This window comes from Salvelinus namaycush, chromosome 17, assembly GCF_016432855.1.
Source record: "Salvelinus namaycush isolate Seneca chromosome 17, SaNama_1.0, whole genome shotgun sequence".
NCBI lineage: Eukaryota > Metazoa > Chordata > Actinopteri > Salmoniformes > Salmonidae > Salvelinus > Salvelinus namaycush.
In genome coordinates, this window is record NC_052323.1 from 4,855,957 (window position 1) to 4,869,237 (window position 13,281).

Below are 13,281 nucleotides of genomic sequence, written 5' to 3' on the forward strand. Positions count from 1 at the left end.
GAGGCATATGTAAACCGAGATTTGTGGATATAAATATGAACATTATCGAACAAAACATAAATGTATTGTGTAACATGATGTCATATGAGTGTCATCTGATGAAGATGTTCAAAGGTTAGTGATTAATTTTATCTCTTTCTGGTTTTTGTTACTATCTTTTGCTGGGAAAATGGCTGTTTTTCTGTGGCTATGTACTGAGCTAACATAATTGTTTTGTGTGCTTTCCCCGTAAATCCTTTTTGAAATCAGACATGTTGGCTGGATTCACAACATGTGTAGCTTTAATTTGGTGTCTTTCATGTGTGATTTCATGAAAGATTGATTTTTATAGTAATATATTTGAATTTGGCACGCTACATTTTTTCTGGATTTTGGCCAAGTGGGACGCTACCGTCCCACCTATCCTAGAGAAGTTAATCCGATTACAAGGGGTGTAGAGCCTAACTAGCTTATATAAGCAGTGGGTGAGTTTCAAGTTTAGGGAAGAACATTTTCACCATAGAAATTCACCTTTTATAATGAAAGCATTACATGCATAATTGCATTTGCAGTCACTTTTGATAACGGTGTTTTCCGCTAGTGGAACATTCACGCTTATGTGTTCATTGCTGCGCTTATAATGTGAAGAAATAGCCTAATAGTTGATCAACATTTTAAGCTAAACGTTCTAATCTGTTGCGTCAGCCACATTGCATAAAAAAGGTTTTTTGATGCTAGTGGTTGTATTAATTTGGGATCTATCACATCCCACAACTGTCCCAGACTGTTTGGAATATTTATTTCTTGCACACAATGGAATAGGTCAACTTTTGTACTATGGGGGATAGTAGATTGACATACGCTAGTGCTTTTGCTGTTCGTTAGGCCTACTCATCTTGTTGGCTGACAAAGTAAATGTGGACATCCAATATCTTCAATATGCACCTTGGAATTGGATAAGTTGTTGCGTCCCCGATGTGTGTGTCTTAACTTGTAGCCTGTGAGAAAGACCCGATCACGTGACGGAGAGCCGTGTACACTCAGGGGAGAAGGGCATAACACAACACTCCGGGCCACAAAGGATATAGATTTTTTTTAGGGTGCATACGGCCACAAAGGGGATGCCGCTGTGAAATTCGAGGCATTATCAAGTGCTTGTCAAATTGTGAATGAGAGACCATTGGCTTGTGTACAGCCTGCGTAAAAACAAAGCAGAGCTCATGCCTTTCAAGTGACTTTCATCATGTGGCCTTACAATGTATTAACAACTAAAGCCACTAAACAACTAAAGCCGAACAACTAAAGTTACAGTAATAACTCTAAATTAAACATATAGGAGTACTTATTTCTTCGTTAACCGCTCAACACAGAATAGCCGCATGTGCTCACTCCTCACATCATTTGGAGAAAATATTTATATTTTATTCAGTTGTGTTCTTCATACTATAGTTTGCTAAATTAACTAGTGTAGCCCACAGCCATAGCCACATCAGGACAACTCAAAGTATGCTATTATTTTCTTCTGAAAAAGACAAGATTGTCTTCATATCATGTTTCTTTAGACCAGTCTAAAATACATACATAAATAGTTTTTTTGTGAAGGTGTAGGCTATATTACATGGATTTATTACTAATTTTAAAATGGCTTGTAGGCTATGTGTGGAAGCCAGAGTGTGCAAAGCTGTCATCAAGGCAAAGTGTGGCTACTTTGAAGAATCTAAAATATATTTTGATTTAACACTTTTTTTGATACTACATGATTCCATATGTGTTATTTCATAGTTTTGATGTCTTCACTATTATTCCACAATGTAGAACATTTTAAAAAATAATAAAAAACCCTTGAATGAGTAGGTGTCCAAACTTTTGACTGGACTGTACATGACCAATCCCAGTCCAGAACAGAGAATGACAGTGATTGCTTTATTCTCTACAATACTGTACACAGTCTGTAGGCTCCAGTACATCAGGAGCAATCTACTATACAGAAATGAATGCTCACGGGTGTGATTTATGTTTTTAGGAATAAGTATGTTAATAATCACATCAAACTGAAGCCATTCACAAAGCCAAAGTCTAAGCGTCAGCAGAGTAGAATTGCACATAGTCCAACGTGTACAATGAGATCCTTTGTCTGTACAAATCACAGTGCAAAATGTTAATCGACTCTACAACCGTCAACATGCTGTAAACGTACCATTCACATGAACCCACATGAATTGTTGAAACCGAAGGGCATTATACACCGTTTGTTCTTTCCACGGGCAGTAGCTGAGACGTGCAGGATATTTTTGAGGGATTCGCCAGGTAGTCGCCAGGCGAAGTCAGGGTCTGGCTGTTTTCTTGGAGAGGCCACATCTCCTGCAACGTGAATGAGGGTTGGTGGGCTGTGTGGTTGCTCATCAGAGGTCTCCTCTGCCTGTAGTTGGCCCACACCTGGAGGATGGTCTCTTTGAATGGCCGTGTGGTCAGGGTGTACAGGATGGGGTTGAGGGCGCTGTTGATGGGCAGAATGAAGATCACCACCCATGAGCTGATGGTTCCTATTCGGGAAGAAGATTACATTATTGTCCATTTACTACATGAGCAACGCAAATGTGTTTTTTGTAATCCCATTCTCCCTTTAGACAATATGCATAACATACAGGCAGCGATGGAAATTAAGCTAGAACTAGCCTGTCAGGCCAGTGAAATGGTGTCTTTTCAAATATTGCATGGCAACAAATGTGTACCCTAATGTTACCCAGGCCCGGTGGGCTAGTGCTCAAAAGTTCCATTCCTGTATACAGTACATACATAGGAAGTAGGGGTGAGGTGGGTTGGTGGGCTGAAAGAGAAGATGATGGATGGAGGATGTTCTGTGATGCTGGTCCATTTGTAAACATGCAAACACCCATCCGCCTGGAAGTTTGCTATTCAATTTCCAACCAGAAAATAGTTTGATTATGGAACTAATCTGAATGATGCAAATATAATATCTGTAAAAGAGACTAATTGAAATGATTATATGTTGATGTAAGATGGCACTGCATAGTAGCTACAAATTGAGCCTGTCTGGGTTTCCAAATAAAATGTATGAAATTATAAAAATTGTCAGATTATGACAGTACTGAAACTCCTACCTGGAATTTCCACCTGCAACAGTGATAGAATCTTGAGGACAAATATGGGTATCCAGCAAAGAGAGTCGGTGATGACGATGGAAAAGAACCTCTTGGCTATGGTCACCTCCTTTTTGATGTGGTTACTATATTTTGTTGTCTGTGTCCCTGTCCTCTGGATGTTGTAGAACATACTCCCGTAGGACAGTACGATTATAAGGAACGCAACCAGGTTCAGGCCTGTTGAGGAAAATAAATTAATCAGCTCCTTGGAATTTATTCAATTGTAGATAATGGTAGGTCCATTATCATACAAAGTAAAACATGAAATTGCTTTTACAACACAATTCAAGTAATTACTGCAGTTTTACACACATGGGATAAAAGCCAGTGTGGCATATTTAATGAGACAAGCAATGCATTTGTTTTAGGGGCCTAATGTGGTACTTCCTTTGTAACAAGATAGATCATGGAAAATTGTTTTCTCCACCAACCCCTCATTGAAAGGCTGATAGTGGAACACTACCACCTACAGTGTAGTAACCCTGAAGCAAATTGCTCAAAGGTACAATGGAAGTATACACTGAGTGTACAAAACATTAGGAACACCTGCTCCTTCATGACAGACAGACCAGGTGAATCCAGGTGAAAGCTATGCTCCCTTATTTATGTCACCCGTTAAATCCACTTCAATCCATATAGAAGGGGAAGAGACAGGTTAAAGAAAGATTTTTAAGCCTTGAGACAATTGAGACATGGATTGTGTATGTGTGCCATTCAGAGGTTGAATGGGCAAGACAAAAGATTGAAGTGCCTTTGAACGGGGTATAGTAGTAGCAGAGGAGGCTGATGGGAGGAGCTATAGGAGGACCGGCTCATTGTAATGGCTGGAATGGAATTAATGGAACGGTATCAAACGTATGGAAACCACGTTTGACTCAGTTCCATTGATTTCATTCCAGCCATTAGAATGAGCCAGTCCTCTATAGCTCCTCACACCAGCTTCCTCGGGGTAGTAGGTGCCAGGCGCATGGGTTTGAGTGTGTGAAGAACTACAAAGCTGCTGGGTTTTTCACGCTCAACAGTTTCCTGTGTGTTTCAAGAATTGTCTACCACCCAAAGGACATCCAGCCAACTTGACACAACTGTGGGACGCATTGGAGTCTACATGGGCCACCATCCCTGTGAAATGCTTTTGACACCTTGTAGTCCATGCTCCGACAAATTGAGGCTGTTCTGGGGGCAAAAGGCAGTGCAACTCAATATAAGGAAGGTGTTCCTAATGTTTTGTACACTCAGTTTATACGGTAGTTCGGATTCTGACAACAGCAGCCTTCTTGTTGTCTGTTCAGTTGCCAGGCTTGGGAGTTGAACCAGGCAGAAACCCTCCGGCTACTGGCATAAAATGTAGGCTACATCTAAAAAAAAATGTAGGCTACATCTAATAAAAGCAGCAGAGAGCCATTGGAACAATTGTCATTTCAGAATGACATTGGAAATAGACTCATTTGACCTTGAATTAGATAAGACACCCACCCAGGAAGATGACGATGGAGTACACCTGCGCCCCCGTTGTCTCAGGCTGCTCTGAGTGTAACGGAAAACACACGCCGTTGGTACCATAGAAGTTCCTGAACAATCCTTTGAATACCAGGGGGAGGAAGGCGATGATGAAGCCAATAAACCAGATGCTCAGAAGGATCGAGACAGTGCGCCGGCAGCCAGGGGTTAAATACCGGAAGGGGTAGACGATACAGATGTACTTCTCCAGGGTAAGGTAGGTGAGAAGGAGGACGGAGACCTCGGTGGAGAGCATGGCGAGGGAGCCGATCACCTGACACTGGACGCTGTCCATCCAGGCCTGGGCGTGGCGGTTGTACTCACCGCGGAACTTGAGGTCGTAGGCACCAATCATGAAGAGGTAAACGCCCATCAGTCCGTCGGCACCTGGGTGGTGGAAGTGAGTTGCTAGAGTAATTACTATTACCAAATTGAACTCAGTATGTGCATTAATACTATCTGCTCAACTTTTTACAGTGAAACGTCATACATCAGTTAACGCTCATTTCTTTTCAATCTAACTCCTTGGTTACTATGGACTTACTCCATAGTCAATTAATTCTACATTCATTTGAGAGTCATAAAGTGCAGCAAAGAGAAACTGTAGACTTGGAGCAATGCAAACTTCAGTAATGTAATGGGCCAAGCTTTTAGTCTCAGTAGTAGGCCTTCAGAGCATCTACAAGTGGAATAAGTACAGCTCAACTTCAACACTTCTGAGGTGTAAATTTGAAGGACAAATTGATTTCAGAGTGAACAATCCATTCAGGGTTAATAACATTGTCATGTACAAACTTTGTAATATAACCAGTGCTTAATTTGAGCCGCATCCTGCCAGAACAGGATCTGGCACCTCTCCATTTTGGACTGTTTTGTTCCGGAACCTATTTGACCAGATCCGGTACATCTCGTGCCATGAAAAATAATTTTCACCTTTTGCAATGTAAAAATTCTAACAAAACTATCAAAGTTCATTCGAGTTGCCTCTTCATTAATTATCTTGCCCCACAAAAAAACAATGTGAAAAAGTAGATTTTCAGCCCAGGCCTAATATACTAAGGGTTGATTTGGGTTGGGCCTGCCCGGGTTTAGGGTTTGCGCAACATTGTAACCTATGTTTGAGACCAACGCGTGGCCATGGCTGTGTGAGAAGCGCACCAGTATCTCTTACATAACTAGAATGAGATTCACTTCATATGATCTATCTGCGCTGATAGACATGAACCTGCAACTCATCTCTCCAGCGTTGCACTATATAATTTATTTCCTTATAGAATCGCACAAAGGATTCTGAAGGAACTGCAGCGCCACTGATAGATTTAAATACATTTGCCAAAGTTCTGCTGTCTGTTCAGAAATAAATTCAATCATTCAGAATTGACTACTTCACCATGAGAATGCCTATAATTTAGCCACAGAGGATCAATAGCTTCTTTTTTTAAATAGCTTAGCTGTGGATTGTAGACAAATAACAATGAACAGCCTACAGTCGAGAATGCGTGGCAAATATGTCAGTGAAAAAACTAAATTGGAAAACACAGGTTGGATAGCAAATGGCTCCTGCTGTAGGCTACCAAAATATTGTTCTACTAAAAACAAGAGAGATATGCTTTTGGCACGAGCGCATCAGCCATCACCAGCGAGTGAGCTGCACATCATTGGGTTTTTTAGGACCATCATTTCCTCCTCATATTGTAGCCTACAATATTTGTCTCCACACACCTAGACTAGGCCATTGATGGATTCAAGACAATGTCGTTTTTATTGATCTCATATTCTCAGTTTGTCAGTGTCAAAGTAACCTGCCAATTTCGATCATTTGTGCGATATTAAAAAAGGTTTTGCCAAAGTCCCCAGTTATGTAAAATGATGTGGAATTGCATGAAAGGTGTTTATAAAAGGCCCAATATTTCCTGGACCCTAGGATACTAAACATATTCCTTGTGTGCAACTTCTGTAAGTGCCTCTACTCATCTACTGCTCTATGCCACTTTTTTCTCATGCGTTCCTGTCACCTCCCTCTCATGCTCACTTTTTGTTCCCTGAGTTACAAATTATGCACTGAATATAACTGATGTTATGAGCAGCAATGACACTTTTCTGGTAATATATTAACTTTATCTTAAACCTCCATATTTGCAAGTAAGCTTTAGCCAAACTTTGAAGTCTGTTTGACTCCGCTGAGATGTCCCCTTTTTCAGTAAGCCATCAATCAACTTAGAGATGATATATTTGCACAAGGAAATCAAACAGAGATGTCACTTAAATTGAATACATATGACATTTTAGTAGAACACATTAATCTGGCTGGTGTTTGACTGCAGTCATGGTGATGCCAAAACAGACAACATATTTACCGCTCACATTTCCTCTGTATGGCACTAGGCTCTCTGTCTCTCACATGACTCAGTATCTCATTCTATAACATAGCTCTAGACCGTGTCATTGTACTTCCTTTGATGTAGAAAGGTACCAAATGTGCAAATCAAAAAAGCATTTTTCATCTGACACATGCCAACATTAAAGTGTAAAGGATGGTGGGGGGTATGCCAAACACATTCTGATCTTCACAAGGATAAGTCCTAAATACATCAAGAGCTTGGGACTATAGGGTTCTATCTGCATTTTTCCCAAAGGTTAATTATTGACATCCTTGTTCTGTTCAATGTTCTCTACCTATATAGTACTATTAATACTCCAATTAATGTTGTTAAGTTCAAAAGAGTACAAGATAAAAATTGCTGACATCATTCAAACCAATGAGGGTTCGGAACTTTAAAGCCAATTCATCTTTTTGCAGATAGATCCTTATAGTCCCAAGCTCTCAATATACTGTATACCTCAAGGCTTTTTTTTGGGTGGGGGGAGGCTTGGTGGGTAGATCAGCTTTAATATTACCTCAAGCCTTGCATACTGTGTATCAAAGCTTAGTTAAATTGAACAGAAAGGTGTGTCTTACATTGCAGGGTACAGATACAGGGAAAATTTGAGAAATATCGCTATCCTGCTGACTTCCAAGGAAGTAAGCCATTAACATGTCTATCTCATTCCCTGCATCACCGTATCTGTGACATAGCTAGTTTAATAGAGCAGAAAGGTGGGCCTGGCTTGTAGCAAAGGCACACAGACATGTTATGTAGCCAGATAATGTAGCTCTCTCTCCGACTCCCACGGTAGTAAGAAATAAATATACTATGTGTCACGCCCTGACCTTAGAGAGCATTTTTATTTCTCTATTTGGTTAGGTCAGGGTGTGATTTGGGTGGGCATTCTAGTTTTTCTATTTCTTTGTTGGCCAGGTATGGTTCCCAATCAGAGGCAGCTGTCTATCGTTGTCTCTGATTGGGGATCATACATAGGCAGCCTTTTTTCCATCTTTAGTTTGTGGGATCTTGTTTGTGTGTAGTTGCGTTCTGCACTGCATGTAGCGTCACGTTCGGTTGTAGTTTATAGTTTTTTTCGTGTTCATCAAATAAAATGATGTACGCTTACCACGCTGCACTTTGGTCTGATTTTTCCATCAACGAACGTGACACTATGTATCAATGGTTTAGTGGTGGCCACTGTGAATGTCGACAGTTCAAAAGCTAAGCCTGCACATCAAAGCTAAAGACCCCAATTCATTTGTTTGCTGATAGAAGAAACCTGCAGTGAGGGTTCACTAAGAGGTGTTCACCACGTCTTAATCAACACACCCAGAACATTGTCCCTCTCACAGACATTGTCACTGGATATTGACACAAATCCTCACCTTCCCTTACAATAATGCGTTGAAGCTTCAGTGTGGTTTTTCTTTATTTGAAATCAATAAGGGCTGTCCCCGACTAAAAAAATGATTGGTTGACCGAAAGTTGTCTATTCTTTTGACCAATCGATTGGTCGAAAGTTTTAAACTTGTATTTTTTCCCTATACAGACACGACCTACAGTGCATTCGGAAAGTATTCAGACCCCTTGACCTTTTCCCCTTTTGTTACGTTACAGCCTTATTATAAAATTGATGAAATATTTTTTTTATCATCAATCGACACACAATACCCCATAATGACAAAGTTTTTAGAAATGTTTGCAAATGTATTTAAAAAAAATTGGAAATATAACATTTACATAAGCATTCAGACCCTTTACTCAGTACTTTGTTGAAGCACCTTTTGGCAGTGATTACAGCCTTGAGTCTTCTTGTGTATGACGCTACAAGCTTGGTAAACCTGTATTTGGGGAGTTTCTCCCAATTCTTCTCTTCAGATTCTCTCAAGCTGTCAGGTTGCATGGGGAGCATCGCTGCACAGCTATTTTCAGGTCTTTCCAGAGATGTTCGATCAGGTTCAAGTCTGGGCTCTGGCTGGGCCACTCAAAGACATTTGGAGACTTGTCCTGAAGCCACTCTTGCATTGTCTTGGCTGTGTGCTTAGGGTTGTTGTCATGTTGGAAGGTAAACCTTCACCCCAGTGTTGGGTCCTGAACACACTGGAGCAGGTTTTCATCAAGGATCTCTCTGTACTTTGCTCCGTTCATCTTTACCTCGATCCTGACTAGTCTCCCAGTCCCTGTTGCTGACAAACATCCCCACAGCATGATGCCGATACCACCATGCTTCACCGTAGGGATGGTGCCAGGTTTCCTCCAGATGTGAGACTTGGTATTCAGGCCAAAGAGGTTTCATCAGACTTGGTTTTTCTCTGGTTTCATCAGACCAGAGAATCTTGTTTCTCATGGTCTGAGTCCTTTCGGTGCCTTTTGGCAAACTCCAAGTGGGCTGTCATGTGCTTTTTTACTGAGAAGTGGCTTCCTTCTGGCCACTCTACCATAAAGGCCTGATTGGTGGAGTGCTGCAGATATGGATGTCCTTCTGGAAGGTTCTCCCATCTATCTCCACAGAGGAACTCTGGAGCTTTGTCAGAGAGACCATTGGGTTCTTGGTCACTTCCCTGACCAAAGCCCTTCTCCCCTGATTGCTCAGCTCTAGGAAGAGTCTTAGTGGTTCCAAACCACTTTCATTTAAGAATGTTGTAGGCCACTGTGTTCTTGGAAGCACCTTTTTTCAATGCTGCAGACATTTTTTGGTACCATTCCCCAGATCTGTGCCTCGACACAATCCTATCTCGGAGCTCTACGGACAATTCCTTCGACCTCATTGCCTGGTTTTTGCTCTGACATGCACTGTCAATTGTGGGACCTTATCAAGACAGGTGTGTGTGCCTTTCCAAATGATGTCCAATCAATTGAATTTAGCACAGGTGAACTCCAATCAAGTTGTAGAAACATCTCAAGAATGATCAATTGAAACAGGATGCACCTGAGCTCAATTTCAAGGCTCATGGCAGAGAGTCTGAATACTTATGTAAATAAGGTATTTGTTTTTTTATTTTTAATAAATTTAGCAAATATTTCTAAAAACCTGTTTTTGCTTTGTCATTATGGGGTATTGTTTGTAGATTGATGAGGGAAAAAATAAACATTATACATTTTAGAATAAGGCTGTAACGTAACAAAGTGGTAAAAGTTAAGGGGTCTGAGTACTTTCCGAATGCACTGTATGTGTTTTAAGAAAATCAACTATATATGCATTAAGCTTGGCTGATGCTTTAAGCTCACTGTTTAATGAAATAAGACACACATGACTCAAAAGGGAGCCAGAGATCGAGATAACCAGAAGAGCAAAAATATTAACCTGTCCCGACCATCATCCACCTGCTCCTACTGGCTTTCACAGATTCTGCAGTTACTCTCCTGAAGTTGCCAGTAATAGGCTACACGAGGAGTCAGCTAACTTTCTTATGTGGAATGCCAATTTATCTTACCATTTCTACTGATCTGCGTGCCAGTTATGGTTTTCATATGCACATTTTCGTGAAACTATTTCATTTCTAATAACGTCTTCCTATCTCAAAATCATTGTCATGTGGTTAATTAAAATTTGATCCAAATCTAAATGAAAATGATACAAACCTAAAAAGGTCACTTCTATTGCCATATCCAACTATGTAAAAATAGCCTCATAAAGCCAACAACTAAAAAAAAATGTAGCCTGCAGGTAGAAAATATCCTGATATGAAAAAAATCCTATAAATCACTTTGGCTACGCATGGCCTGTGTGCAACAAACTTGAAACATTATTTTATATTTTCGATTTTATACACCTGTCAGTAACAGGTGTGGCTGAAATAGCCGAATCCACTAATTTGAAGGGCTGTCCACATACTTTTGTATATACAGTACCAGTCAAAAGTTTGAACACACCTACTCATTTCATGGTTTTTCTACATTGTAGAATAATAGTGAAGACATCAAAACTATGGAATCATGTAGTAACCAAAAAAGTGTTAAACAAATCAAAATATATTTTATATTTGAGAGTCTTCAAAGTAGCCACCCTTTGCCTTGATGACAGCTTTGCACACTCTTTGCATTCTCTCAACCAGCTTCATGAGAAATGCTTTTCCAACAGTCTTGAAGGAGTTCCCACACATGCTGAGCACTTGCTGGCTGTTTTGTCTTCACTCTGTGGTCCAACTCAGCCCAAACCATCTCAATTGGGTTAAGGTCAGGTGATTGTGGATGCCAGGTCATCTGATGCAGCACTCCATCACTCTCCTTGGTCAAATAGCCCCTACACAGCCTGGAGGTATGTTTTGGGTCATTGTCCTGTTGAAAAACAAATTATATTCCCACTAAGCTTAAACCAGATTGGATGGCGTATCGCTGCAGAATGCTGTGGTCGCCATGCTGGTTAAGTGTCCCTTGAATTCTAAATAAATCACTGACAGTGTCACCAGCAGAGCACCATCATACCTCCTCCTCCATGCTTCACGGTGGGAACCACACATGCAGAGATCATCCGTTCACCTACTCTGCGTCTCACAAAGACACGGTGGTTGGAACCCAAAAATCTCAAATTTGGATTTCCACCAGTCTAATGTCCATTGCTTGTGTTTCTTGGCCCAAGAAAGTCTCTTATTTTTATTTGTGTCCTTTAGTAGTGGTTTCTTTGAAGCAAATTAACTTTTAACAAGGCACACCTGTTAATTGAAATGCATTCCAGGTGACTACCTCATGAAGCTGGTTGAGAGAACGTCAAAAGTGTGCAAAGCTGTCGTTAAGGCAATGGGTGGCTACTTTGAAGAATCTCAAATATAAAATATATTTTGATTTGTTAACACTTTTTGGTTACTACATGATTGCATATGTGTTATTTCTTAGTTTTGAGGTCTTCACTATAATTCTACAATGTAGAAAATAATCAAAAATAAAGAAAAAACTTGGAACGAGTTGGTGTGTCCAATCGTTTGACTGGTACTATATTTGTTTATTTATTTATTTGCTACTGCTTGACAAAAAAAATTTGATCGACCAACAGCCTATCGACCAAACAGTCAACCAGTCGAATAATTGGGGCAAGCCCTAAATCAATTGAATTGGGACCTGAGTTGAATTGATATGAAAGGTGTCTCTCTTACAACATAGGGAGATGATACACATGGCATGGAGCTTGTTCTCTGATCGGATGTAGGAGCGCATGCAGATGACGAAGATGTTGCCGAAGCACGTGGTGGCCGACACCACCCAGACGAAAACCCTCAGGACGATGTTGGCCAGGAGGTCCTCGAAGGATGAGATGCCGTCCGTGTTGGGCTTGCAGCTGCGCACGTGAGGGGCGTAGCCACAGTACTGGAACTTCTTAAAGTAACTAAACACAAAGAGGAGGAGGGAAATCAATTACCAGGATGAAAGCAGGAGACTCCAGATAACATCCCTAGCCTCTAGGCCAGTGGTCACCAACCTTTTCTGAGTCAAGTTCACTTTGAGTCAAAATGCAAGCCGAGATCTACTGTTAAGAAAACTTAAGCCTATGCAACATTAACCAGTTCAAAACAGTTCTCTAACAATGAGGTTTGTCCAGTAGGTTATAGGCCCAATACATTAGCACTGCATATTGGCTAAACTTGAATTGCCCTGCCAATGTTGTTCTCAGACCATTTTGAAATGATATTTCAAAATTGTAGGTAGCCTATTTGATCACACTGGTAATATATAATTTGTTGTATTACTTGTGAGGCACAGCTGTGAGCATAATTATTTGCTTTTTTTACTGGACTGTTGGCCTGCATCTGATGGTCAGTCTGAGGGGAGGGAGCAGCAGTGAGGCTCCTGCTCACCCAACTCACCGTCCCTGCACTGTGAAAAGGGGACACAGTCTTCCAGCTGACGGTGAATCTTAAGTCGCAGTGCCTTATTTCTGCCTCATACATCAATTCATGGTGTTATTCCTATGACCAGAAAAAGTGAAATATTCCTCGATATTAAAAAAGACACAAGCCTCAAATAATAATGTAAGTTTATCGAAATAGTTTGCTAAAGGCTACTCATTCATTACAGCTGCAGTGCTGGTAACACATTTTATGGCTTATAAAACTGTTGACAGTTCTGAATAACAACTTAAACATGAACTTACTCATATAAACAGCAGCTCTTTGCTGTATTCATTGAGTCTCTCTAGTCATGTTTAAAAAAAAAAAAAAGGAAATCTCACATTATCAACTGCTGTGCGTTTGAGGCTTCTTTTTACAGACTGTGGCGCAAGGACACTGTGCAGACACTGTGATCTGAACTATCTTATTGGTCAGCAAATTGTAGGTATTGTG

At 40.6% G+C, this 13,281-nt stretch overlaps 1 protein-coding gene across 1 annotated transcript in view; it reads right to left on the minus strand.

Annotated features, from left to right (window-relative positions):
* Positions 1-2,217: 2,217 nt before the first annotated feature.
* Positions 2,218-13,281, minus strand: part of LOC120061870 (relaxin receptor 1-like) — a 128,271-nt gene continuing 117,207 nt past the window's right edge. Inside the window, exons 15-18 of the mRNA XM_039011650.1 lie at positions 12,097-12,326; positions 4,617-5,027; positions 3,102-3,320; positions 2,218-2,522 (exon numbers count right to left, since the gene is read on the minus strand). Of these exons, the coding sequence (XP_038867578.1) occupies positions 2,218-2,522; positions 3,102-3,320; positions 4,617-5,027; positions 12,097-12,326 (1,165 nt within the window). The remainder of the gene's footprint in view (positions 2,523-3,101; positions 3,321-4,616; positions 5,028-12,096; positions 12,327-13,281) is intronic.